The sequence below is a fragment of the Talaromyces rugulosus genome, chromosome V (assembly GCF_013368755.1).
Source record: "Talaromyces rugulosus chromosome V, complete sequence".
NCBI classification, from domain to species: Eukaryota; Fungi; Ascomycota; class Eurotiomycetes; order Eurotiales; family Trichocomaceae; genus Talaromyces; species Talaromyces rugulosus.
In genome coordinates this window covers 3,956,716-3,984,126 of record NC_049565.1, presented here as the reverse complement: position 1 = coordinate 3,984,126, position 27,411 = coordinate 3,956,716, and the positions used below count along the sequence as shown (strand labels likewise).

At 49.2% G+C, this 27,411-nt stretch overlaps 3 protein-coding genes across 3 annotated transcripts; all 3 read right to left on the bottom strand.

Annotated features, from left to right (window-relative positions):
• Positions 1-1,418: 1,418 nt before the first annotated feature.
• TRUGW13939_09875 (uncharacterized protein) lies at positions 1,419-2,977 on the bottom strand (the record flags this gene model as incomplete). Its single annotated transcript, XM_035492995.1, has 5 exons — positions 1,419-1,969; positions 2,030-2,046; positions 2,104-2,759; positions 2,822-2,861; positions 2,925-2,977. 5 exons carry the CDS (start codon positions 2,975-2,977, stop codon positions 1,419-1,421), a joined length of 1,317 nt encoding a protein of 438 aa, XP_035348888.1.
• An 877-nt stretch (positions 2,978-3,854) lies between these two features.
• Positions 3,855-8,168, bottom strand: TRUGW13939_09874 (uncharacterized protein; the record flags this gene model as incomplete). The annotated part of the gene is made up of 1 exon (XM_035492994.1): positions 3,855-8,168. The coding sequence occupies one exon, from the start codon at positions 8,166-8,168 to the stop codon at positions 3,855-3,857; it is 4,314 nt and encodes a 1,437-aa protein (XP_035348887.1).
• Positions 8,169-10,159: 1,991 nt separating this feature from the next.
• On the bottom strand, positions 10,160-27,091 carry TRUGW13939_09873 (uncharacterized protein; the record flags this gene model as incomplete). The annotated part of the gene is made up of 2 exons (XM_035492993.1): positions 10,160-19,577; positions 19,641-27,091. The coding sequence occupies 2 exons, from the start codon at positions 27,089-27,091 to the stop codon at positions 10,160-10,162; spliced, it is 16,869 nt and encodes a 5,622-aa protein (XP_035348886.1).
• Positions 27,092-27,411: the final 320 nt, after the last annotated feature.

The following is a 27,411-nucleotide window of genomic DNA, read 5'->3' as shown; positions in this document are numbered from 1 at the left end:
AGATCCATGGACATGAATATATGAGCGTGTGGAAGATAGGTATCTATTCAACACAAGAAGAACCAACGGCAAGGAACTCAATCACGGATTGATAGATTCTGACAGTTGGGATTACATGCAGTAGGCCAGCTCGCTCACTGTTATGAACATAGGTTAGACTGGACAAACCAATAACCCCTGTATTACTTTACACATAAATGACATGTATTTTTGATATTATGCCTACAGGCCGATCAGTGAGGCCAATAAAGCCTACACGCACCAATTTGACGTGCCCGCAGGCCTGCAAGCCAGTTAATAAGGTCATGTTGAGTAAGAGTACTTTAGATGTTACAAGTCACCGATGAGTGGGGTTGATATAATCGAGTTTGTTTTCTTTTTTCTTTTTTCTTTGTTCTTTTTTATTATTATCTCTCTCCCACACGCCCCTCTCCCAAAAGTCCAACTGTCTCTCCCAAGCCTACTGCTGAAAAGCAACCTTCTGTCTCCGTACCTCGGAACGGACTTTCTAAAGACCAAATCTAATGGCGGCCGGTCGTTTGTCCAGCTGGTATTCGTCATCAAGTAGACCACCGTGTTAAAGGAGACATTGAAATCTTCAGACTTGGCACCAATGGCCCTATTTCCGTCCAGAAGGAAGTGAGTTGACACGCTTTCTTTTTTGTTTTTCTAACTATCTAACATTTATTTAGATAATCTATCCGACGCCCCCATATCCCCGGATATTTCGTTTTCGTTTTCGTTTTCGCAGTTCCAGGGTGATTTTGAAACATGGCAGAACCAGGAGGCTGCAAAAGACCTCTTCTCGAAAATACGCGCAGCCGAGGAAACAGAACAGCGGTTCAAACAGCGCAGCGAGGTAATGGCAGCGAACAACACCCCCGATGGAGTCTTTAGAGGCTTATTTATGAGGTTATTCACAAGCGCCAGAACGGGCATGGATATTTAAAGGGGGGTTGGAGAGATTGCGAGAGATGGAACTACACAAGATAATTTCCGCAAGACACTCCTCGAAGACCAGAACAGTTTGGATGCAGAAGGGTACGCCTGGTGCCCCAATTATTCAGCGCCGGTTTTACGAATACCAGATTCAGTCAGATCGGCTACGTCGCTGGAGGGATTTCAATTGTGGACCACATGCTTTCGATTCTATCAACTGATGAATTATGAATGAATGAGCGTTTTTAACCTTTGATACTGTGTATCAGTTGGTAATACCTATGTATATCAATGATAGATATCAACTAATTTATACATATATTGTTGTCGATGTATTTTATATATTCAAGACTGTCGTTACAGTCACTACAGCCCACTGGCCGATTAGTACCAGGTTTTTTTTGGTGGTGCTTCTCCAGATGTCCATTGAAACAATGATATAATATTCTGTATTTATCCAAGAATGGTGGCAGAACGATTTACAGATCCAACTCCTCCATATCCACCCCTTCAAGCAGACCCATACTGACGTCTTCCACACGTCCTTCACGCTCCAGCCTCATCGCAAATCCCATTGCAAGCAGCGCGGACACACCACTTAGACGCAGCACCCAATCCACCGCAACACTCTCAAAAGCCATCCACATCAGGCCCATGGCAAGCATAGCGACTATTTGCGGCAGACATATAGCCACGTTGTGAATGCCGTGGATCACGCCCTGGCTGTCTGCCAGCTGTTTCTCTTCTCTATGCAGGCGTACCAGTTCGTCGCCGATCAGGGAATGCGGCATCTGACAACTGATCGCCCAGCTGATACCGACGACCGAGAAGAGGATGACTGTGCCCAGCGCCGAGCGGACAGCAAGGGTGCCGAGCATGACCAGAGAAAATATGGCGTGCGACGAGGCCCAGAGCGTGCGTTTGCTGATCCTGCTGTTGGCGTAGTTGCGTGGCAGAAGCATCGACACCAGGAAGGAGACGGTCGAATAGGCCAATGGCGTCACGTGCCCGATGCGGCTGTCGGGAGCTGCTAAGAAACAAACATGAGACTACAATTATTGACATCAGATATATGCGGAAGACAACCTACCGAGACTGTTCACATATCTATTCCCAAGTCAGCAGGCGAGCGTGGCCAGAGAAGGATCGATCACAGATACATACGTTACGGCATAATACAGGAATGGGAACCAGCCCATCCAGGAAAAGAACTGTACAATCAAAACCGCCCTGATCTGCGGCGAGACCTCGCGAATCACTTTGTGCACCGGCGCTCGATCATGCGTGTCCATCGGCTGTTCGCTATTGATCCAGCACGTCAACAGAATCGTAACGGCCAGGTACGCTGACACAAGCAGACTAGCACCAACAAACCCACCACCATAGTCAACGAACACTGCAGCCGTGCCCAAGACCGCTGCCGCGGTGATATGTCGACCGGCCCACGCATTCTGCTCGGTCTGCTCGGCAATGTTATTGCTGTTGTCCGTCACGATCGCTCGCAGGCCAACCTGCACAGCCTGGATAGCGGTGAAAATGGAAAAGGCGAGCAGTGCGGTGAGCGCGACGAGAACAGCCCGCCGGTGTTCGGACCGCGGCATCAGGGCTGCGACTATGTCATCCGCCCAGGCGAGGAGGAACATCGAGGCAATCAGGGCCAGGCTGCCACAGACTATAAATGGCCGTCGGCGTCCCCAGCGCGATTGATGGCGGTCACTCCTGCTGCCAAAGAAGGGCTGGAAGATCAGGCCGCATACTGGGCCGGATAACAGTACGGTTGTGATTTCCGCGGGATGGAGACCGAGAGCTGTGAAATGGATCTGATCAGTCAACACGCATGCGCATCAATTGAAATATATTGTTTTTACAGAATTGCACCTACAACTGCTTGCGATGAGAGGAGCGAGAAAACGGCTTGGGTGCTACTCAATTGCCATCAGCACGTGTCCTTTATGCTACAAATGTTGGGTAAGAGGAGTATTCACCCTCCGAAGCCAATGGTTGACAGCGCGGGGTGAGGGCGCTGCTGCTCTTCCATCGCAGCCACTTCCGTCAAGACATCTGGTTTACTGGATAAAGATGCAAGTCTGGGAAGATTGCGAAGGTGAAGGTTATAACTTGGCCTAGGCCCTACTTAGAACTAACAATACCGCTGCTTACTAGTGCGGAGTCGGGTTACAATTGAACTTATAGCTCGGTGGGTGTCTCGTGTAGACTAGAATCGTGGTGGTTTGGCAGCCAACATGGCAGAAAAAAGTTGGCAATTTTAGACGCGAGCTTTTAATTTTATTATGCTTAATTTTAGGGAAGATTAGGGATACGTGGAATGATTTTTCTAGGGTTTATGGTTAGAAATGTCACGTATAAGTTGTGTATATAAAGCGTACGGAGTATATAAAACATCAGGATTTCACCGCCCTTGATTGCCAAGCCACCAAACTTTAGTCTGACACCTGCGGTACGTCCGTACGGAACATAATATACCCGTATTCGGTTTTACCATTTCACCAAAAATACGAACCCCATGTTTATATTTTAGGGTTAGCCACCTGTTGCTGTTGACTAAAACCTTTGTGGGTTGGTTCAATGTTGGATATTATCCATTCAATGTTGGTTCTGATTATGGATATTAATAATAGTACACTAATAATTGCCATCATCTTCTCACATACCGAGTACATGCAATAATCATGTATGAATCCAAAAATGAAGTTGTAAATACTCTGTGATGAATAGATATCTATGTTTCTTAATTCTCTCGAAAACCCCTTTTTGGCTTAGTCCCTGTCTGGGCAATTATCATTTCAGTAACTATATAGTTATATTAAAAAAAAAAACATTTATTATTTATACAGACGTTTACAACTAAACATTGAAGACTCTTTCATGCTAATGACCATTTTATATCTTCAATTTTATCCAGGCCGGTAACCGGCCTCCTCGGACAACCGCCAAAACACAGCGCGCCGCTCCAGCAGCTCCACGACAGGGCCCTCCTCGACGACTCGCCCTCCATCCAGCACCACAATCCTATCGTAATCCGCAATCGTGTGCAACCGGTGGGCAATCGTCAGCACCGTCGTGCCCTGGGCCATGCTGATCCTGAGCGTCTCCTGGATGGCCGCGTCCGTGTCGTGGTCCACCGACGCCGTCGCTTCGTCGAGCACCACAATGCGCGTTTTGCGCAGCAGCCCGCGCACAATACACAGCAGCTGCCGCTGACCGCGCGACAGCGTTGTGGCTGCTTGGTCTAGATAGCTGTCTGTCGCCTGGCCGAGACGCACATCGCGCAGTAGCGAGCCCAGTTCTGCGTCGCTGTGCACTCGCAGCGGATCCAAGTTGTCACGGATCGTACCCTCGAACAGCTGCGGATCCTGTGGCACCAGCGTGATCGCCTGGCGCAGCTGCTCCAGGCCCACCGAGCGAATATCGACGCCGTCAATCTCAATGCGTCCAGTTTCGGCGCGCAGTGCTCGAATCAACGCCAGCGCGAGCGAGCTTTTGCCGGCTCCCGTTCGCCCAACGACAGCCACGCGCTGGCCCGGCGGGACTTCGAAGTTGACTTCGTCCAAGACCAGGTCAAGATCGTGTGCGTAGCGGGCTGAGAAGCTGTGGAAGCTCACTCGGCCCTCTGTCGGCCACGGGCTCGGCAGGTCGTAGATGCGTCTGTCCTTCTTCTCTTCCTCCTGCTCGACGCCGACATACTCGAGAATGCGCTCGACCGAGTTGAGATTGCGCTGCACGATGCTGTACACCTGCACAAACCACATGACGTTCTCCGTGAAGCTGGCGGCGAATGTAAGCACCAGGCCAGCGCTGCCGGGCTCGATGCGCGACGAGTTCAGCAGCACAAACACGCCGGTGAAAAACGACACGAGCGAGCTGAGCACGTCAATGCGAAACGTCAACCACGCCTGTGTCGCCCACTGCAGTAGAAATGACTGGTTGATGGCATCGACCAACTCTCGATTCTGAAGCGTGAAGCTGGCCGTGGCGTGTGCGTAGGCGCGCAGGCTCACGCACCCTGCCAGGCTCTCGGAAAAGTGCTGATAGAGCGGCGAGCGCTGCACGGATTCGATGCGCTTCAGGTCGCGCGCGCCGTTGATGTACACGACCGTCACCAAGTAGTACGCCACGCAGATGAACATGGCTGCTACAAGGAACGCTGGCACGACAGTCGAGATCAGCACGATCACCATGCCCATGGACGCGACGAGCTGCAGCCCGCTGATGGCGAAGCCCGGCAGCGACTGGTCCATGATCTCAACGTCTTTAGTGAGGCGGTTTGTGATCTGGCCCAAGGGGGTGCGGTCGAAGAACAGCGGTGTGGCATTGAGGATGGCGCTGAGCAGGTTGGAGTATATTGTTGTGGACGCACGAAGAGAGCCATACAGCGTGACGAGGTCTCGCACAAACGTGATAAGCACGTAGGAAAGGAAGATGGCGGCGTACACGGCGACATAATACAAGGCGTCTGGCTTGGGAGCCGATTCCTGGTCATATTCGAAAGCCCATTGCTTGACCCAGAGGTTTGTGCCGAGAGCAGCGATTTGCTGTGCACCAAACATGAGGAGCACGAGTATCCAGTACGATTGTTTCCCCATAGTCGTCAAATATGTGCGGAAGACAGCCCAGGTTACCTTGCCCTCGGCCTTGGTTTCTGTGTGCGTTATCTGGGAGTCGACATCATCGGGCTTGTCGGTTGACTCGACATTATACTCGGGCGTTGCAGACTCAATATGGGCACGAGCCGAGTCTGTATCTGCATGCTCGCCTGCTACCAGGCCCTTCGACATCACTTCCTCCGGCGTCCCCTGGCCTACCACGCGGCCCTCGTCCAAGACCACCAGATGCTCACAATGCGGCGTAACCAACTGTACCGCATGCGTGGCCAGTATGCATGTCCGCCCTCGCATCAACGGGCCCTTGATACCATGGAAGAAAACATGGTTCGCCGTGTGCGCATCCACCGCACTTAAGCAGTCATCCAGCAGCACACACTTGCTCGGGCTATAAAGTGCGCGTGCCAGCGCGATTCGCTGCTTCTGCCCGCCAGACAGCCGACGGCCCCCTTCGCCAGCGAGGGCGAGGTCCCCGTGGCCCAGGGCGGCCAGGTCCGGCTGCAGCTCGGTAGCGTGCAGCACGCGCTCGTAGCGACGGCCATCGAACGGCTGATCCATGAGGATGTTGGCTCGGATGCTTCTGTTCATGATCCAGGGATCCTGTGGGCAGTAGGCGGTGGTGTCGCTGAGGGAACTGAACGTCGAGGGGTTCTCGTCGTGAGGGAGAAATACGTGGCCATGGAGAAGGTCCATTTCGCCCAGCAGACTGAGTAACAGGGATGATTTGCCAGCCCCGCTGGGGCCGCAGACGATGTTCAATGCGTTCGTTTGGAAGGATATATTGAGATTCTCTAGGCGGAACGGTGAAGCATGTATCGCGGTCAGAGGGATGTCTTCTCTGAATGTATCGTCAGCGGATGTGCTAGTGACTGCATTATTTGGCCACGAGAGAGTGGCGTTTTCGAAACCAACGCGGCCTGAATCAGAATCAGAAGCACCAAGTTGCTGGTATTTGCCCGTCTCCCGCTCCAGCAAGAAGCTTTCGATCCGGGCCAAAGACACATAGGCGCGCATGATGAAGCTGACCGAACTCGCCATGCGGTCGAGGGGAATTCGGATTATGCCGAAGATAGCCAGCGCTGGGAAGGCAGTGGACGTGCCTAGGGACCCGCCCCAGACAACTGTATACAAGAAAAGCGTGATCATCGTCACGATGAACGGCAGGGCGTGGAACGTGGTCATATTGACTGACCACCAGATACACCGCGCGCGCAGCTCAGTGATTTCCGCGGCTCGTTTCGACAGCACGCGCTCCATAAACGGCCGCACCCATGCCGAGTACTTGATCGTCCGGAGGTTGTTCAACACATCATTCGTGGCGTGGATTCGCTTGTCACTGGCAGTCAGCACCTGCGCCTGCACCGCCATCATGCGCCGCGCAACCAGGAAGTTGAGAGGCAGCAAAAGGACCATGGCCAGCACGCCTAGCACGCCGCTGATCCCCAGCAGCCTGTATAGCAGCCACGTCCCAATGCCAGTCTGCACGGGAAACGTGACCCAGACGAAATGCAGATCGCCGCTCACGGCGCTCACGTTCTCGGCGTCGATGGACATGAGGTTGAAAATGCCTCCGTCGCTGGCCACCGCGTCTTCCTCGCCTGCTGACCCTGCGATGCGCTTTTGGAGGACCTTTGTGTATATCTCGTTGACGAGCACCGCGCGGACCTTTGCGGTGGTCTGACGGCCTGTCCACTCGCACTGGCAGTCTGCCGTGCCAACCAGGACGCCCCCGGCGAGGAACCCGCCGACACACAACCATGCTGCTTCATCTGCAGCCTTCAGATGTGTGAGAAACACGCGTATGAGCGCCGGTGCAATGTACACGGCCACGCTGTTGACAGCCGCCCAACAGCCCTGCGCGAGGATGTCGTATTTGATAAAATGCCACAGCCGGCGTAGCAGGCTGGCCGTGGGCATCAGACTGAACTCTCGAGCAATAGCGTCTGACTTTTGCTCTGCGCTGAGAGGGTACAGATCCGGCACTTCGAGCGTCGCCCGGAATGCCTTCCAGACGAGCTCGTCGAGCCAGGAAAACGACATGCGCGAGAGGAAGCTCGCAGTGATATCTTTTCTGAGGTCGTCGGCCGCGTCATTATCATCCATGGGTCGTCGCGTGGATGTTAGGTGGAAGAGAGAGAGGACCGCAAAAACGGCACTCTGGATGAGCGTTGTGAGAACAAGGGGCCCTTCTGCGCTTGTCACCACCTGTGTATGGGCAGTCACCGCGCAAAAGATGCATTGCAATGTGTAAAGTGCTGCCGAGTGCGACTGCAAAGTCGGGAGCGAACCGAATCTTGAAGACAGTCTTAATAGTACGAGAAGCAGCAAATACGCAGACGGGCTCGCCGTCGAAAGGATTGCATCGGATTGATAGCCACGAACAAGAGAGAGAACATTTTCAGCGAAAAGACCCAAGACCTCTAACTTTGTAACCAACGGTGAGAGGACGGTGATGTATCTAGGGCTGCGCTGTATGTTTACTTTTCGAGGATATAACTTGTAAATGCCCAGTATTATCAGTCCTGACGCTAAACATGTTGAAGGCGGTAGTGTCTCGCTCACGCAGCTGGACACATGGCCATTGCCCCAGATCGAGCACTGCGCCATGCGGGACTGAGTGAAGCTGTCTCTGGTTTTTTTTTTCTCTTTTTCTTTTTAGATTTTTATGGCCAGCGCTCCTGCATTTGACTGGGTTTGTGAAAGTAGCACCCGAATCGATTGCTGCCTATCTATCTCGACATATTATCGTTGCTGTCTTTGTTGTTGCCTGAGATCAATTGACGGTAGATGATCTTCATACAATTCATCTTACTCAACAAATCAATGATCGAAGTAGCAAAGGTTACTAAGGACCAGTTTGGTCTAGTTTACCAACAGCTGATGGAACAAGGAAACTGATATCACTAATTTAACCATACCCCGTTAGGAAGGCAACGTCCACTCTAGTTTCTTTTATTAGTCCAACATTATATTTTCAACTTTTCAAGTATTCATTTAGAAGATCCTGTTGGTGAGCAATAATTACCTTTTATTGCGTGATCAAGTTCTGCTTTTATTTTTATTCTTATGTTTCACTTTTCGTTCTTGGCTTATAGAAACCCGATACTTCGGTCCATGTAGTGGAGGGTATTTCTAAATACAGTAGGATAGTGTACGAGATACGATAATCTTCACAACTAGCGAGATCTCATATACTTTGCTAGCAATGGTTAAACTTTGTGCTACTTACTAACATCCCGCATAAACGACATTGTTGGTGCCCGCAGTGGTGGTAAGATTTGCGTGCCGTGTATTCATTAGTGGCGTTACAATCGATGGTACATTTAGTTGGTGTGGTATGTAAAGTAAGTAGTGTTGTTAATACCAGTGTTATCATCTCGTTTTTTTGAAATTGGGTAATAGACTAAGGTTGGTTCTTCTATACATGTGGCGATGGCAATACCTCGAGAGCGCCGAATACCTCGGCAACTTTTACACGCTACATACTCCGTACATTTACGCACCTGGTGCCGCTGGCCAACTCCGCATCTATAGCGTTGTTAGGGGACCCCCTTTGTCAAATACGCAGCAGCCAGTGACAGCCACAGTAATTTATTTCTTCCCATTTTTCTAAAACAGAGCTGGCGGCATATAATTCTATGTTGCAGGATCGATGTGCGTTGTTAGGGCTTACTTCACGAGCTAATAGACCCAATACAGGACATAGCCGCCTGGTAATTTACGGTAACTTCTAAGGTACGCGAATTACGACCGTAATACCGGGCGTACTAATACGTACTGGTACGTAATTAATTCAACCGTATTTCAACCTGTTCCTGTTTTGAGGCTGGAAATAAAGGTAGTAGTGGCGTATTTAGATCTTGAACTAGTATTGCGAGTTGTTGGCTGATTATCGCGTGCGTGGGGGTCATAATGTGGAGTATTAGAAAGTTAGTTTGAAGATAGAAATTAAATATCCCGGAATCACAATACCTTTTTAGATATGCCCACTAGAACATTAAGTAATGTAACATTGAAATCCTGTTTAAAGAAAATTCTTCTTGTTTTCGACGGTAACCAATAAAAGTAATACTAATAAGAGATTTATTAAGGAATTCTTTAGTAGAATTTCAAGTCCGCGATAGTGGCATATTTTGATGTTACCTATCAGTTACTAGCTCCGCAAGGTTGGGCAGTATTTCTCGCCAGTTGAAAATTGACATAACCACCTCTAACTTAATATAGCTTAATCAGAAAATGGCAAAGCTCGTTAGATTATACTTCAATATTGGAGTTTAAGCCGTCATCTAGATATGAAGAACGGTTTAAACAGTTGTTTTGCAATCTAATCATATCATTTTAGATGACTAGACAGATAGACTAGTTGACAAATCATGCCAAACTTTGCAAGGTGTATCAAAGAGTAGATATTTATGCCTATGGAATTCAAAAGTGACGAAAAAAAAAAAGGTAGATTCAATTGTTGCTCTGGTCTATAGAGCAGAAAATAGCTGGCTCTTTGGACTGTGTGAATCTGTTATCTATCCAGTATATGTATTTATCTTAAGTGACTAGCTACAGAATAGCACAGATACATGCATTCAACACACCTTCCCCAATCAACTACGAAGCTCCTTGACAATCTCCTCGCAATACGTAGAAAGCATTTGCAAAATCTCATCAGCCCCGTCCTCACCAATCTCTGACGGATTAGCCAGTAGCCACAAACGTAGCACACTATCTTCCGGATAGACCAGCACCGTGGTCCAGTGCGGCCTGGCAACAAGCTCGTACCATGTAACAACCACTTTTTCATTCCCCAAAAGCAGCTCAGGCTCAAATGCCATGTTGCGGAAGTGCACCGCTGACGTGTAGCGAGTGCCAGACGACCATGTTGTAGACTTGTCCACAAGGTCTGTCCAGTCCAGCCCCTCGTGTGCTGTGCGTTCGTCCACCTGCTGCGCCGATGCCTCGACCAAATCAAGTATCTGCTGCCGCCTGGTTGTAGTTGGAGAATCGGTATTGAGCTGTAGCCTGAAGGGTAGCATGTTTACACATGGCCCAACAACCGAATCAAGCCCCGGCATCGATCCATTGCGACCTGTAGTCACATTGCCAAACACCGCGTCCTGCACATTGGCCAACTTTTGCAACACCAGTGCCCATGCTACATTGACCACGACAGTGGGACGCGTGCGTCTGTTGTCTTCTGCGTCATGGAAATATGGCAGAGCGTACGAGCGCAGAGTGCGCACTTGATCACCACCTGGCTTGTATACCAGTGGAGAGGTAAGGTTTGAACTTTTGTTCAAGATCCTCTGCCAGTAAAGATGGGAAGCTTGTGCCGACTGGTCGCGATAATGTAGTAGACTCGTCCAGTCCGGTGTCTCGTCCACGATGCCATCGTTGAATGCAGCGGCGAGTGATTGTAAAATACGCACCGTACACCAGCCGTCGTTTTGCATGTGTGACAACCGCAGAATGACACGTCGTCGGTCACTGCCCGTGTGCACAAGAGTAATTTTAGTGAAGATATCACTGACATGCGCCAGATGGCCATCTGCCGGACAGAAACGATTGGAAAAGGTCGTTATCTGCTCCGTTGTAGAGACTTCCTCGACAGCCAAAGGAGCATCACGTAGGATGATTTGATAGTACTTCCCTTGGTGGTTCACGAAGCGAGCCCGTAGACTCTGGAATGTCTGCACCACAGTTCTGCATGCTGCGATAAGCTTTGTCCATGAAGTCTTCGTCCCAATATCTATATACGCGTACTGAAGACCCAGTGGCTCCTCTTGGCTATGCATATAATCGACCTGGAATCCATTTGCGGGGAGAATGTCTTCAACCTCGCTCGCATCGATCTTCAATACCGGCGCGATGTGTTTTTGAATGAACGAACGGACGTCTTGTATATCTCTAGCAAGACTGTACGGCTTGTATGCCACGTTAGTTCCATCTAGTTGGTTGATCCTCTTAGCGAGCAGGGCAAGTTTTGAACTCGTGAACACATCGCTCGTCTTCAATCCCAAGCCACGTTCATGAGCCTTCGTTGTCAACCGCATCACACCTAGTGAATCGCCGCCCAGCTGGAAGAAATCGTCTTCGCGGGAAATAGTCGTTGAGTCTATCCCCAGAACCTCGCCCCAAAGAGTAGCAAGAAGAGACTCTATCGTAGACGATGGAGGCGTGTGTATTGGTTTTTCGATGTCACCGCGAATCCATGTCAACTGTGATAGTCGAATTTGTGTCCCCAATTCCTTCAGGCGACGGCGATCTGTCTTACCGGAGCTTGTCTTTGGTATTTCTGGGAAAGCAACGAAGGCTTCGGGCTGGAGATAGACAGGCAGTTGAGCATCAAGCCGAGATTTAAGCTCCGGGACCAGTCTCTGTAGGCTTTTGTCAAGCGTCTTTTCTTGTCCCTCTAGTGGAACAGATCCACCAACAAAGACGACCAACATCTGCCGCTCATGTCCCTTTGTAGCACCCAGGTTGACCTGGACAATCTCCGCCGCAAACTCCAACCCTCGCGGGATATGAGAAGAAACGACGTATTCAATGGCAGCCAAGTCCACTCTCTGACCGCGCAGCTTAATCTCCGACCCTATACGGCCGATAAATACAATCGAACCGTCCTCTGCATACCGTGCTTGGTCACCTGTGCGAAAGAGGGTTCCTAGTCTGCCAGGGATATTCCCTCTGCCAGACACCAGCCAAGATGGATTCTCTACGAGAGGATATTGGTACGGCCCAAGATACCCTGCTCCAACGATGGGACCTTCAATGAGAATCTCGCCTACCGCACCGACAGTTGCCAGTTTATTCGGATTCCCGATTTCTGTTAACCACAGATTGGCTCCGCGCCCACCCCCTATCGAGCCCAGCTGTGAGTGGTCAGATATCTGCGACGAGATGGCGCACAGAATGGTGCATTCCGTTGGTCCGTAGGCGTTCACGAGGCGGACTCGATGCGCCCACATTTCAATGTCGGATTTTCCAAGTGCTTCACCGGTTAGCACGAGGGCCTTTAGGTTTGGTAAATGCTCTGGATCGAGTGTGCGCGCAACAGACGGCACTAGTTGCGCCCAATTGACATGGGAAGTGTTGATGAAGGATCCAATGTCGCCCTTGAGAGTCTCGTCACTGGGGACACACAGACACCCGCCTTGGGTTACGGTGTAGAAGAAGTTACAGACACAGGCATCAAACGAGTATGATGAACTATCGAGTGACCGTGTATGCCTGTTTAACTGATATCCTTCAGCACCAGCCTGGTAGTGTATAGCGGTAGCCAGGTTCTCGTGGCTGATCCGTACGCCTTTCGCGGCACCAGTGCTGCCAGATGTAAAGACTGCATATGCTATGTCGTGTGCCGTCGGTGGTGCGATATCTGGGGCCTGGTCAATGTTCTTGGATGCATCTTGGCTGCCATCCAGAGCCGTATCGACGATGATAGCATTGCGGGCCAGTCGTGCAGCGCGATCTCTCGTTTTTGCAGCACACAGAATAATATTGGCGCTCAGAGGCTGCATGATTGCTCTCAGATGGCCTTCGGGATGATCTGCGTCAAGTGGAACGAATGCACCGCCTGCCTTGAGAACAGCGAGCATTGCCACGTTGGCCCAGAGTGATTTGCGGAACAGCAAAGGCACAAAGTGGCCACGACTTACTCCAGACGAGATTAGACGATGGGCAAGACGTGATGATAATACGTCCAATCTTTTGTATGTCATGCTACCGTCCCATGCGTCGAGTGCTAGCGCGTCTGGTTGTTGGTGAGCAATGCTTTGTATAGCTTGACAAACGAAGCGGTCTGGCCCAATGGGCTGAGGGGCGTTCTTGTTCCATGCCCAAATATCACTCAGATCTTGCGCAGAAGTGTAGTTCAACGAGGCCACAGTATCAAGGAGCCCGGTTTGAAGAATGCTAGAGATCTGTTGTATCATGTACTCCCATAGATTGATCAGACGATCCACTTGGGTGCTTGAAATGAGCGTGGAATCAAAACTGGCACGAACAGTGATAGTGTTGTCAATTGGCACAACCTCCATCATCAAGCCGTACTGATTCAATACTGAGTGCTGGTTAGGAAAGCCTTCAACTTCCGTCTCATCAACGTCCTCCATTATATGATCCCTCTTACCACCATTCTCGACGTTCTGGCTTCTCCTAGGCGGTTGAATTACCAGCACAGTCTGGAAACTGCAGGCTGCCCGACATGTCTCATCAATGGACCGTATAGCCTGGATGCCGAGATGTTCGTGCGGAATCCAGCAAGCTGTCATGTCCTGAATTCTTGCCACAAATTCACGCACCTTTAGCTTCATGTTTACATCGATTAGAATAGGTACGGTAGTCACAGCTGGTCCGATAACTTTGTCTATCCCGTCAATTGGAGCGTTGCGACCCGTGAGGATCGTTCCCAACGATACTGTTTGATTGCCGGTAATATGGGATACTATAGCAGCCCAGCTGCCGTAAAGCAATCCCGACAGGCCAGTATTTCCGGAGGTCGCGCTAACATCTGCAGCTATTGTTTTCTCTAGGTATGTTGCCGGTTTTGGGTCGTAGTTATGCGATGGGAGGGATGGGAAGACGACGCTGTCTTCAGCGCCTGCAAGTTGGCGAGCCCAAAAGGCTTTGGAGTCCTCCTTTCTTTGTGTCAAGATGTAGTTTACCAACGGTCGTATATCTACAGGGTCAATATCCAATCGTTGACCAGAGTATGCCTTGCGGACGTCATCTTCAATAAGCTGAAGAGTCCAGCCATCGTAGGTAGCGTGGTGGATGGTCCAAACGAGATAACGTTCTTTATCAGGTCCATAGATAAACGCCCACCTAGTAAGCCTTGTTGCCGGGCCCATGTGAATCTTATCAGCTTGCTGGAGGAATGCATGCATGCTGTCGTATGAGTCCCACGCAATGGAGTCCTCATTTATGATCACCTGACTGACACCGTAATTGTGAAGATCAACTAGTCGAGTCCGTAGAATGCGGTGTACGTGTGCCACTCTTGTCCAAGCAGCACGGAGTCTGCTTTCGTCGACATTATTAGGAACTCGGTATAGCCTCATACTGGTGAAAGAGCCTGGATATCTGATAGTAGCAGCCAGCATACTTTCCTGTAGAGGCGTGCATGGGTATACGTCCTCAATTTTCTCATGAGCGTCAATACCGCACTTGACAGCAACCTCTGAGCGAATGGATTCAATATCTGGTGAGCCCCCAAGCAGCTGGAACGGCTGCATGCTGAACGACCCAGATGTCCACTTTTTGTCTCTCTTTTCGAAATTCACAGCCAAATCAGACAATTTAGGCGTTGCAAAAATATCTGCCACGCGCAGATCGAAGCCCAGCTTTCGAGCACTAGCGACCAGCTTCATGGCCGAGATTGAGTCACCGTTGAGATCGAAGAAACTATCATCTGCTCCAATGTGTTCCGCCGAGGTTCCCAAAACTGCTGCCCATAGTTCTTGCATAGCCTTTTCGTTTGGAGTAGATGGATTTCGACGGATAGTTTTCCGGGTTGTACGGCCTCTATATACATGCTCTGCTTCAGCTGTATCGGCTAGTTCCATGAGCCGTTTCCTGTCAATTTTGCCGTTGTGCGTGCGCGGAAGCGTCGTGATGAAATAGTATACGGAGGGGACCATGTATTTGGGAAGAACAGCTCCAATTCTTTCGTCCAGCCCTTCCAGTGCATTGACGGTTGTTTGTTTAGGGCTCAAAAATTGACAAATGCCCTTTGTGTCTCTCTTGTCATTGACGAGAAATGCCGCCAGTCGTTGGTCCTCGCCAGAGCCTGACTGGCCCAGAATACAGCAAACGACTGGTCCAACATGGCCTACTAGAAGCTTGCTGACATGATACTGGACTTCTTCAAGCTCGATACGCTGACCGTGTAGTTTGACCTGGAGATCCTTGCGAGAAACGAAATGAATATTTCCATCTTCGTCGTATCGTGCCAGGTCTCCAGAAAGAAACCCTTTTCTGGGGCCTATAACCTGTATTTTCTCACTTGCAGGTTGAAGCTTTGGAAGCTCAAGTGACAGATATGATCTGCTGGTCAAAGTTTCATTACCGTAGTAGCCCTTGCCCACAATCGGACCTTCAATCAATATCTCACCCACTGCTCCAACTGGCATCAGTCGGCGATAGTTTTGTGGATCGACGATCCACACTACACATGCAGCTCCCTTTCCAATGCCAGCATCGGCAGAGCTAGCGCCTATACCAGGGTTCATGGTTGCAACAGACGTACATTCTGACGGCCCATAGCAGACAACCACACGTGCCCTAGGCTTCCATTCCTCAAACTCACGCAAGTCCACCGGCTCACCGGACAGAATGAGTGTTTCAAGATCGGGAAGCTGGCCCGGATCAAGCAACCGAGCAACCGATGCTGTGAGTTCAGTGAGAGTAGCAGCGGATCTGATTAATGCCCCGGAAAGATCGTTGTGTCGTTCCTCCTCGCTTGGAACGACGAGCGTACCCCCGACGGTAAGGACTTTGAATATCATGTTCCAGCTGACATCAAAGCTGTATGAAGCAAACTCAAATGCTCTTGTCTTTTCGGTGAATCCAGACTCTGCCGTTTGGTATTGGACGGCCGATGAGAGTGCTCGGTGTGTTTGCATGACGCCCTTCGGCGTTCCAGTGGTGCCAGATGTAAAGAGAATACAGGCATTGTCGTCGATATTAGCTATGTCAGAGTGTCGGAATTGCTCAGCTTTACCAGAAATAGGCTCGAGACATGCTTCAATCAGAACAATGTCCCCAGCAAGACTGGTAGCAAGTTCTCGCACCGACCCAGCAGCAAGAATGACTTTTGGCTTGACTTGATCTATGACCGCAACCAGTCGATTTAGTGGTTGTTTTGAATCCAGGGGCAAGAACGCTGCGCCTGTTTTTAGAACAGCCAACGCTGCTACAGGAACATAGCCGGATTTGGGCGAGAGAATAGGAATGACCGAGCCTCGGCCTACCCCATGGTTGTGAAGATGCATTGAGAGAGCGCCTGACATTTTGCCCAGTTGCGAGTATGACAATTTGGAGTCCCACGCATCAATAGCTAGTTTCTTGGCATTGTCGATTGCGCTTCCCAGAATTACTTCATGGAGAAGCCGACTACTTGATGGCGGAACATTGGAGTTCCATTTCAATATATCCTCGAGATCTTCCCTTCCTAGGCCATCGATTTCGGAAACAAGTACGTTCTTATTAAATGAGTAAATCACACTCTCCAATCGGCCAGTAAGACGCTCGATTTCTCGACGGTTGAAGATGGCCGGGTCATAAACAACCTGCAAGTCGAGATGGGTTTTCGAAGGGTACACGAATAAGACCAAGGCGAATGTGTGGAAGGCCCCCCCTTCTTTGCTTTCGACGTCATATGTCGAGGTTTTGATTGCATTGGCATCTTCACTGCTCGATTTTGAGCTGGGTGTGATGACAATGAGGGTCTGGACTTTACACGCAGCCCGTGTGTCTTCATTGATTTGCTCGATGTTCTTGATACCCATATGTTGATAGGGTGACATATCCGCTGTGTCTTTTTCAACCCCATCTAAGAGCTCGAGAGTTTTCTGGTTCTCGTTTTGCAGCTGTATCCGAATTGGCACTGGAGTGATTGTTGGGCCAACCACTTGTTCGACTCCCTCAACTGGAATATTGCGTCCAGCAAGCGTCGCAGCAAAAACAACATCGTTAGACCCAGAAATTTTGGAAACAACCAGTGCCCACGCAGCGTGCACTTTGGCCTGCAGGTTCCTGACAGAGCCACTGTCTGGACGAATTGTGCAATTGAATACCTGTGATGGTTGCACCTGATAATGTGCTGATGGCAATTGTGGGTAGACGTTGACAGAACTGCATCCAGAAAGACGAGTTTTCCAGAATTCTTGTCCTTTTCCGCGATCCTGTGAAGTGATATAAGCAACAACTGCGTTGAAACTAGGAGGCCTCTGGATTGTGCGCTCCTGATACGCCCGACGGAGCTGTTCATCGATGATCAAAGTTGACCACTCGTCGTAAAGAGCATGGTGTATTGTCCACGCGATTTTGGAAGAGTCTGTATCACGAATGATTGCTAGCTGACACAGCGGACTTCCCAAGTCTCTGTTCGAGGCAATGGACGAATCAATATACGACTGTAAACTGTCATGCTTGTTCCATGTATGTCCCTTGACGACGACTTGAACTAGACCAATATTTTCAACCTCGACAAAGCGCGTGCGCAGAATTGCATTGATTTTTATGACTACCTCCCACGCTTGTACGAGCTTTTCAACGTCGACTTTTGCTGGGACCTCATACACAGACCGTTTCATGTAAGCCTGAGGTTGTTTCAGCGTCAAGGCAACAAGTTCTATTTGCAATGGTGTCGATGGGTAAATATCTTCAATGTCCTCCACGGAGACGCCACAGGTTGCAGCGGTATTGGCCAAAATTTTCTCGCGGTTCGATGAATTAATCATGGAGAACGGGGCTGGTGAATTCGACGACGTTTGCAGAGAGCTAATACTGAGTGCCATCGCTGATAGTTTCGAATGCTTTATTATATCAGCAATAGTCAAGCCAATGTCCTGTTTTCGCGACAGATTTGACAGTTTCATTGCCGCGATTGAGTCGCCGCCCACGTCAACGAAATCAGTATCGGGTGAAAGCAAGATATCTTTTTGGCCAAGAGACGTAGCCCACAATGCACCCAGTATAGTTTCGTTTTCTGTAAGAGGCCCGTGCAAATACTCTACGCCGCCCTCGTTGTCTTGCTCTGTGGATGCAAGCAGAAGCTTAGGTCCTAATTCTCTCAAATTAAGACGATCAACTTTGCCGGACTTGTTCCTGGGGATATCTTCAATGCGAAAGAAGAATTCGGGCACCATATACGGTGGAAGCCGCTTGCTGAGATATACTCTGGTCGAGTGTTTATCCAAGGAGTCAGCTGCGGACAAAGCACAGAACGCCACGAGCATAGGACGACCAGAAAAGGGGTGAACGACAACATCGCATATAGTTGAAACATGTGGTAAAGCTCGCTTGAGATGATACTCTATCTCACCAAACTCGACTCGCTGTCCCCTCAGTTTCACTTGTGTGTCTGCCCGTCCCAAGTACTGGATTGTGCCATCATAACAGTACCTGACTAGATCTCCAGTTTTGTAGAGCCTGCCTCGGCGCCCCCTACTCCTCTTGAATCCACGTTGGAGGAATTCTGGATCTTCTATAAACACCTGGGCAGTCTTCTTGGGTAGGTTGTGATAACCGGATGTGACCAGAGGGCCTTCATTCACCATCTCTCCAACCGCTCCAATGGCCACCAACTCGTCGTGGTTGCTTGGATTAACAACCCATGACCTCACGCCGATACCTCTCCCAATGTTTGATGCGGATTCTGGAGCAAAGAGCCTGGTGAATATGCATAATGGCGTCGTTTCTGTGGGCCCGTAAGCTCCCCAGAGTTCCAGCGAATCTTTCCACATGGACACATCTAGAGGAGTCACTGCTTCTCCTCCCAAGTACAATCTCTTGACGGTTGGGACGTCTTTTGGGTCTATCGTACGAGCCACAGAGGGCGTTAGAAAGAGTGCGGTGCTTTTGAAGGCTGTGATGCTGCCTGCCAGGTTGCTAGTGCGCTCTTCGAGGGATGGAATGCATACGCAGGCTCCCACGACTAAACCAAGGTAGAAATGCCATATGTTTGCGTCGAACGCGTGAGACGAGAAGTCATAAACTCTGTCCTCGCAAACAAAGTCAAGTTCTCGGGTCTGGGCCACGGCGGCCGAGGCAAGGTTTTTATGTGTTACCTTTACTCCCTTGGGCACGCCGGTGCTTCCAGAAGTGAAGCAAACGTACATTAAGCGATCCGTATCCCGCGGTGAGGCCTCGATGATAGGATGTGTCTCGAGTGCGCCGTCGTCTTGGTAGGTGTTTTCATTGACAACAAGAACATTTTTGCCCAGTCTTTGCGCCAGAACAACCTGTGACGGGCTGCTAAGAAGCAAATGCGCCCCCAAGGCCTCAGTGATTAATTTTAGTCTGCTCTCAGGATAAGACACATCCATGACCCAAAATGCGGCTCCTGTCTTTATGACTGCTAACATTGCAGCGGGTACGAGAAAAGACTTTTCAAAACACAGCGGCACAAACGTATTTATGCCAACTCCCCTAGCAATAAGTTGTGCAGCTAGGTTGTTCGAGTATTGGTCGAGCTCTTTGTAAGTCATTTGACCATCATGACCTACTACGGCTAGCTTGTCTGGGTGCTTTTGTGCGTTTTGGGCAATCAGTTCATGGATGAATGCGTCGACAGTTTGCGCCGGCGTTGCATTCCATTCCCAGATTTGCGTCAAGTCCTGTTCACTGGCCACATCAAGCTCTCTGACCAGTGTGTGTAGCGGCAAGTCACATATAGCCGAGAAAGTAGAATGGAGTTGGTTGAGAACCAAATCTACGTATCCTCTTGAAACCGCATGTTCTCGGAAAACAGCCTGTGTCACCAGGCTTGTCCTCGTCAGACTTAAGTATATGAGAAGATGATTATTGTTGAAGTTTCGAATATCATCAATCGTGTCGTCTACCCGGAATATCGAGTCGCCGTCAACTCTGTCCTCTGCTTCTAGGAAAACGAGGAGTGTCTGGAAATTACAAGCCGCGCGAGCATCGTCACTGACACGAGATATATTTTGAAGACCAAGATGCTCAAACTCTTGCATTTGAATGCCGTCCTCTCGCACTGTGTCCAAAAGTGATTTGATGGCCTGCTCCCGGTCCACATTAAGCAGGATTGGAGCTGATGCAATAGTCGGACCAGGAATTTTCTCCATATCCTTCACAGGAACATTACGACCGAGACGTGTTTCGCCAAAGACGACAGCCTCGCTGCTCGTGTGTCGAGCCATGACGATAGCCCAGGCAGCTCGCAGCAGGACTGCTGGTGAATACCCTGGAGGTATTATCCGAGGTAAATCAAATTCTTTGCGAGTCAAGCTGTTTACTGAGTTCCCGACTAGGGACATAGGTGTTTTTGGGAAGAACGAAGCATTCGAGGCACCAGATAGATAGTTCCGCCACCACTTTGCACTCGTACCCTCTTGTCGCTGAAGAAAGTCCACAAAGATATTGTAACTCGGGGTAATTGTGTAGAGGCTTTGGGACTGGTAATATTCGGAAACTTGGCGAAGGATGATGTCCATAGTCCAGGCATCGTAAACAGCATGGTGCATTGTCCATATGAGAATATAGGAAGGCGGCGTTGTTGAATTATCGCGAACGACTCCAAAGCGAGAGAGCTCATTGCCTAGCTCCATGGGAACTTTTGCTGTCTCACGGATATACTCCTCTGTACTACTGTACCAATTCCATAGCTGATCTTTTTGCCGAACAACAACTTGGAAGAGCTGTGCATCCTCAGACTGGACAAGTCTGGTTCGTAAGATGCTAGTTGCGCCAATAACAGCATACCAAGCTCCTAGCACACGCTCGATATTTAGATCATTACCGAATCTCAACAGCGTATGCTGCACGTAGGCGGACGAGTTACTTGCTGTCAGTGCAAAGACTGCCTCCTGAAAAGCAGTACAGGGATACACGTCCATGATTGCATCGCGAGAAACATTACAGACGGTGGCTGCTGTCGAAACCAAGGAATCTACTGATTTACCTGAAACGAGCGAGAATGGCTGGATTATGTTTGCAATACTCTCTTTTTCCACAACTTCTGTGACCAGGCTGGTCAGTTCTTGGAGTTGTGAGTGTCGGAACACGTCTGCAACGGTGAACGACAATCCCATTTTTTGAGAGTACTTCACCAGGCGCATTGCGGAGATAGAATCGCCACCAAGCTGGAAAAAATCACTATGGGCTGTGATTTTGGCTATATCAGTCTTTAGTACGCTTGACCAAATCTGTGCTAGATCCAGCTGTCGCGGAGTAAGTGTCGTTTCTCCAGCATCCGCTTCGTGTCGTGTGAGTTCGCGAATCTGTTCCCACGAGATACTAGAAGCACGCTCTTTCAAAAGGTTACGATCAACCTTACGTGTTGTCGATAGAGGAATATGGGAGATTTGCAAAAACAGCCCAGGGATCATATAGCTAGGAAGGTCACTTTTCAGGGCTCGATTCAGCCCTAGAGGAGGAGGAATGGGCCCAACTGTCAAGGTGACATCCTTTTCTAGAGACATTACATGACCATCGTTTGAAGCAACGACGAATGCAGTCAGAATATTTGTTCCGCCAACGTCGACAACATCAGCGATAACTTCCTTTAGCGAAGTGTCCGCCTTTTTAACATAGAACTCAACCTCACTCAGTTCGATGCGCTGACCATGTAACTTGGCTTGCGTTGAAGCTCTGCCCATGTACACTATCGTCCCATTAGGTCGATAGCGGGCCAAATCTCCGGTTCGATAGAGATGGCCCTTTCTACCAGGTACTGAAGTAGAGCCCTCGGTCAACCACGATGGATCACGAATAAAACTATGATTCGAGTCATTCAGGTATCCTGGGCTGACAATGGGACCTTCAATAACGAGTTCTCCTATGGCGCCAATAGGTGTCAAATTGTCAGTTCCAAGATCCACGATCCAGGTTGCGCAGGCCACCCCAAGGCCAATGTCTGCTGCATTATCGACACCAGCAATAGTTCCATTGACCGTGCAAATCTGACATTCAGCTGGACCGTAGGCATTTATTAGGTGGACTTTCTTGCCCCATGTTTGTACGATATCTTTGCTGACCGCCTCCCCACTTAGAACAAGGGTTTCCAGGCCAGGAATAGCAGACGGATCAATCAGACGTGCCACAGATGGGGTGATATCGGCCCAATTGGCTTTTAGTCGCTTAAACGAGCCTTCAATATCGTTTTTTCGATCTTCCTCACTCGGTATACAAAGGCATCCTCCCACACTTAGGGCCATCAGTGCATTGTGGACAGCAATATCAAAACTGTAAGAGGCAAAGTCGAATATTCTCGAATCCTTCGTGAGCTTCAATTCCCGTGCATGATGTGCAATGGTTGTGGAAAAGTTCTCGTGTGTAATAATGATACCTTTGGGAACGCCGGTGCTTCCAGAGGTGAACACAACAAACGCAGTGTCAGAGGGTTGAGATTGGGCATCTTGTTTGAATGTATCATTGGTGCCAATTGTGAGATACTGTGACTTGTGGTCGCAAACAATGACTTCTTCACACAGCTGCCGTGCCAGGTCTGTGGTCTGGCTGGTGGTTACAATGCATGTAGCGTTTATCTGGTCAACAATAATCTTGAGGCGCTTCTTGGGCTGGCTGATAATGTCCATTGCAACAAAGCCGGCCCCTGTTTTCAAGATGGCGAGCATTGCGACTGTTGCCCACATGGACTTTTCCATGCAAATGGGAACCAAGCTACCACGACCAATGCCTTTGCTCTGCAAGGAATAGCAGAGATTTGAGGACAGCTTATCCAGCTCACTGAAACTTGCACTTCCGTCCCAGGCTGCGATGGCTTGCGCCTCTGGGTGAAGGCTAATAGTTTGACCTATTATATGGTGTACGCTCTCCTTTACTCCAGGAGAAATATACTCGTTCCACTGCCAGATCTTTTCAATGTCGCTTATGCCAGCTAACTTTAAATCTCTCAAGCTGCGCTTCACATTGTTGCTGCAACCAAGTTGCTCTGCTACATTCACAAATTGATCCAGCAATAGATTAGCATCGGCGTGGTTCAAAATTCGGGAGTCATAGCTGGCTTTGATCTGGAGTTGTTCATTTTTCTGCATGATGATAATCATCAAACTGTATTCGTTGAAGTTTGACAGCGCAGCACTTAATGTGTCATCCAGTTGTTCCAACGTTTCCTTTAGCTCCTGATCTGATGGACTTAATGACTTTGATATATCAATACTACATTCTCCCGGGGGGTCAACAATAAAAAGTGTCTGGAATTTGCTCCCGTCCCGCGTGGTTGCGTTGAATCTTCTGATGTTGTGCAGGCCCAGGTTCTCGAAAGGCATAGCTTCCAATGCTTGGTTCTGCACAGCTCTAACGAAAGTACTCACGCTGTCGTTGCTGTCAATTCTCACTCGTACCGGAATTGTCGATATGGTAGGGCTAAGAAGATCCTCAATACCATGGATCGCCACGTTGCGACCAGACACTGTTGCTCCAAAAATAACATCATCGTTTCCGGATAATTTAGATACCAGCAAAGCCCATGCAGCTCTGAGTAAGGAAGGTATTGATGTGTCTTGATTCGCGTTTGAGGGAACATGGACGCTTTTTGATACCACAGAGTCAGCTCTAGGCTCGCGAACTCCATTCCGTAGTGGTGGGAATGCTGCTGTCCTTTCTGGGTCTGCTAGTTGACGTGTCCAGAACTCTTCTGCTTGTTTGTAGGAAATCGACATGACATGTTTGACAAAGATATTGAATCCTACGCTGGGTTGAATTCGGACTCCATTATATGCCCGGAAAACTTCTTGACCTAGCCGTGGGAGAGTCCAGCCATCGTAAATTGCGTGATGCATAGTCAGGACGAGGTAGCTTAAGCCGAGATGACGCACAATACCCCAGCGACAGAGCTCCGTGCCTAGTCCCAACTTATTTTGACTGTCTTCTTTGAGATAACTCGCCAGCGGTTGTGTTTGGATGCCCCCAAACACAGGTCCGTCACGCAAAACCACTTGTAGCAGACCATTGGATTCTGTATCAACGATTCTGGTTCTTAAAATAGAATGAACAGCTGTTACACGCTGCCACGCTTGTGCAAACCGTTCAATGTCGATGTCCTTCGGTAGTGCAAATGTTCCGCGGCCGACATAATTTGTCGAATTCAAGCTCTCCGCTGATATCAAACCTTCTTGTAGTGGCGTGCACGGATAGGCGTCTTCTATGTCATCGATTTCAATTCCATACAGAGAACTTATTTCTGTGAGACCATCTTTTGAATTCAACAGTGAGAATCTTACAAGCGGTTCAAGAAATGATACGTAAGACCATTTTGCTTTGATTGATAGAGCAGAAAGCTGTGGATACCCAAATATCGTGGCGACATCAAGCTGAATGCCAACTTTAGAAGCAGCACTGACAAATTTGATAGCAGTTAAAGATTCACCGCCGTGAGAAAAGAAGGTATCTGAGTCATGGATCGACTTTATGTCGACGTGGAGGATATCGCTCCAGACACGCTTCAGCGTCTCCAGCTTGTTGTGCTGCTCTTGGCTGTTCACTCCATTTCCATTTTGCGGAATGGTAATTTCTCTAGAACCCCGAGTACTTCCATTGACAGGACCGTTTTCATTGGAGAGCTTTTTATCGTTGATGGGGGAATAGGAGCTTCCATTGGTACTTGGTTCAGCAACCGGCTTGTTTTGCCATACTATCCATTGACTTGTTGGCAAGGATAGTCCCAGCTGCTTGAGTCTTCTATGATCAACCTTGCCCGACAGAGAGAGTGGGACAGAGTCGATTTCTGCATATGCACTAGGCACCATGGAGGGAGGTAATCTTGTTTGTAGTTCTGTGTTGACGCGATCAACTAGTGTTCTCAGTCTTTTCGAGATTTGGTCCTTTGGCTCATCCGTAGTATTGACTACAAGGAATACAACGAGAAGCTCTGCTCCACTCTCCAGTTTCACAACCTCCGGACACCACTGGATAGATGGCGGAATGAACTCTTGTAGATGCGCCGAAACTTCTCCCAGCTCAACTCTCTGGCCCCGGATCTTAACTTGCAGGTCGCCACGGCCAATGTATTCAATATCTCCGTCATCTGTGTATCGAACAAGGTCGCCGGAGCGGTACAATCGCGCTTTACGCTCGTTCGCCAGCCCAGGAAGCCCATTTTCCAGCCACGGTGCGTGATCAAGAAATTTCTTCCTTGTAGTCTCTCCGTCGTGAAGATAACCTAATCCGACCAAGGGTCCTTCCAAAACGAGTTCGCCTACCCCCCCAACCGGTGCCAGCCGGCCATGGTCAACCGGATCGACTATCCAACAGGCGCCTAGTCCTTTTCCGATCACATTGGGCTTCTTCGACATTAGGACGTTGTAATTTGCAACCGTCTCTACAGTACACTCGGCTGGGCCGTATGAATTTATGATCCGCGTGTGAGATCCCCGCCACCTGGCGAGTGCATCCTCGCTGCACGGTTCGCCGCACAGTACTAGAACTTCTAAGCTCGGCGAATCCGATGGGCGAAGCGTCTTAGATATGGAAGGTGTAGTCATTAGGCGCGTCACTTTGTAGTTTTCGACCACTTGGTCGACATTATTTTTACATTCCCAGGATGAAGGAATACATAAGCAAGCTCCGGTCAGTAGGCTGATGAATGCGTCACCCAGAGACACATCATATGCGTATGAAGAGAGTGCAAGAATTCTTGACCGTGGTGTCAAGTCGCTCAAGGCTCCGCTCAATGTCACAAACGTGCACATGTTGTTGTGTGATAGCATGATCGCCTTCGGTACCCCCGTTGACCCTGAAGTGAACACAATGTATAGCAGAGAATCGGGTGTGACATGAATTTGAGCTCGCGTTTTTGTCGATGGCGGGTATGTAGTTTCCAGGAAGTTAGAATCTACAATAATAACCCGGGATGCCATGAGCTGCGCGCGATGTTTCTGCGAGCCTGATGAAAGTGCCAATATCGTTTCTTGCTTAACAAGCTTTGCAATTTGGCGCAATCTGTCGTTCGGAAGATTTTCATCAATCAAGGTGAACGCCGCTCCGGTTTTTATCACAGATAACATTGCAACTGGTGTCCATTTGGACTTTTCAAAGCACAATGGTACGATGTTGCCAGGTCCTAAACTAACCTCATTTGCCAGGCGCAAACTGAATTCAGTGGACAGGCTATCTAGCTCTGCATACGTGAAATCGCCATCCCATGCATTTACTGCTAGGGAATTCGGACGGTGTGCAACGTGTTCGGCAAATACATCGAGCGCCGTTCTTGATTCTGGGGTCGGGACGGTAGAGTTCCATTTCCATACACTATTGATGTCCCATTCGCTTGCGGTATCTATTTTATACACCAGGTGTCCGGATTGCTCGGTTAAGTTATTGACTTGACGAAGTACGTGCTCGAATTGGTGTAGAATACGTAGCGCCTGAGCGCTGCTGCTGAGGGTGGTATGCGGTATTGCAACGACCTTGACTTCTTGTTCATGGTCTAGAATTGTACATTTTACTGTCAAATCGATTTTTGAATTTGACAGTCGGGTAATATTATCGCCATTTGAGTGGTCTGTCTCTTTCAAGTGTCTATGACTTTTGGTTTGTTCGGAGTGTTTGTTGTCGATATGTAAATGTGTCTGAAACGCTGGCAGTTCATCGATTGTTGTAGAAAGAGATGGTTGTGAAAGCTGTGCCTGTAGACTTTTGGACAGCTGGTCAATCCTTTCCTGCTCGTCTATGTGTAGACTGATGAAATTCGGATTGTCCAGAGATGTGTAGCCGGTGGCAAGGAATGAGACACTTGACGAGCCGACATAGTCTTTGAGCAGAACTGTCCATGCTACAGCTATCTCTAGCTTAGAGGGGTTGTTTTGAAGCCGAAAATACGCGACGTGCATGTTGTCGTTTGAACTGTTGCGATATAATGTTTCACTAGCTAGCTGTTGCTAATGCAAGAATGAATCTATGCACCCAAAGCATGCATACACGTAGACTTGCAAAAGGTATTACTGCTGCTCGTGAACTCTGCAATTGGCACTAAGCTCACAGCTATCCTCTGTAAAGGAAGCTCTATGAGATCTACATGAATTGGGCCCATCCAAAGCTCATTTACCACATGTTGGTTTTTAGTAGATTATAGTACACGCCGCTAATCTTTTCTCGAAGGTAGCTGAATTTTCCAACATAGCACGGTAATTCTCCAGGTATTTCTCCACGG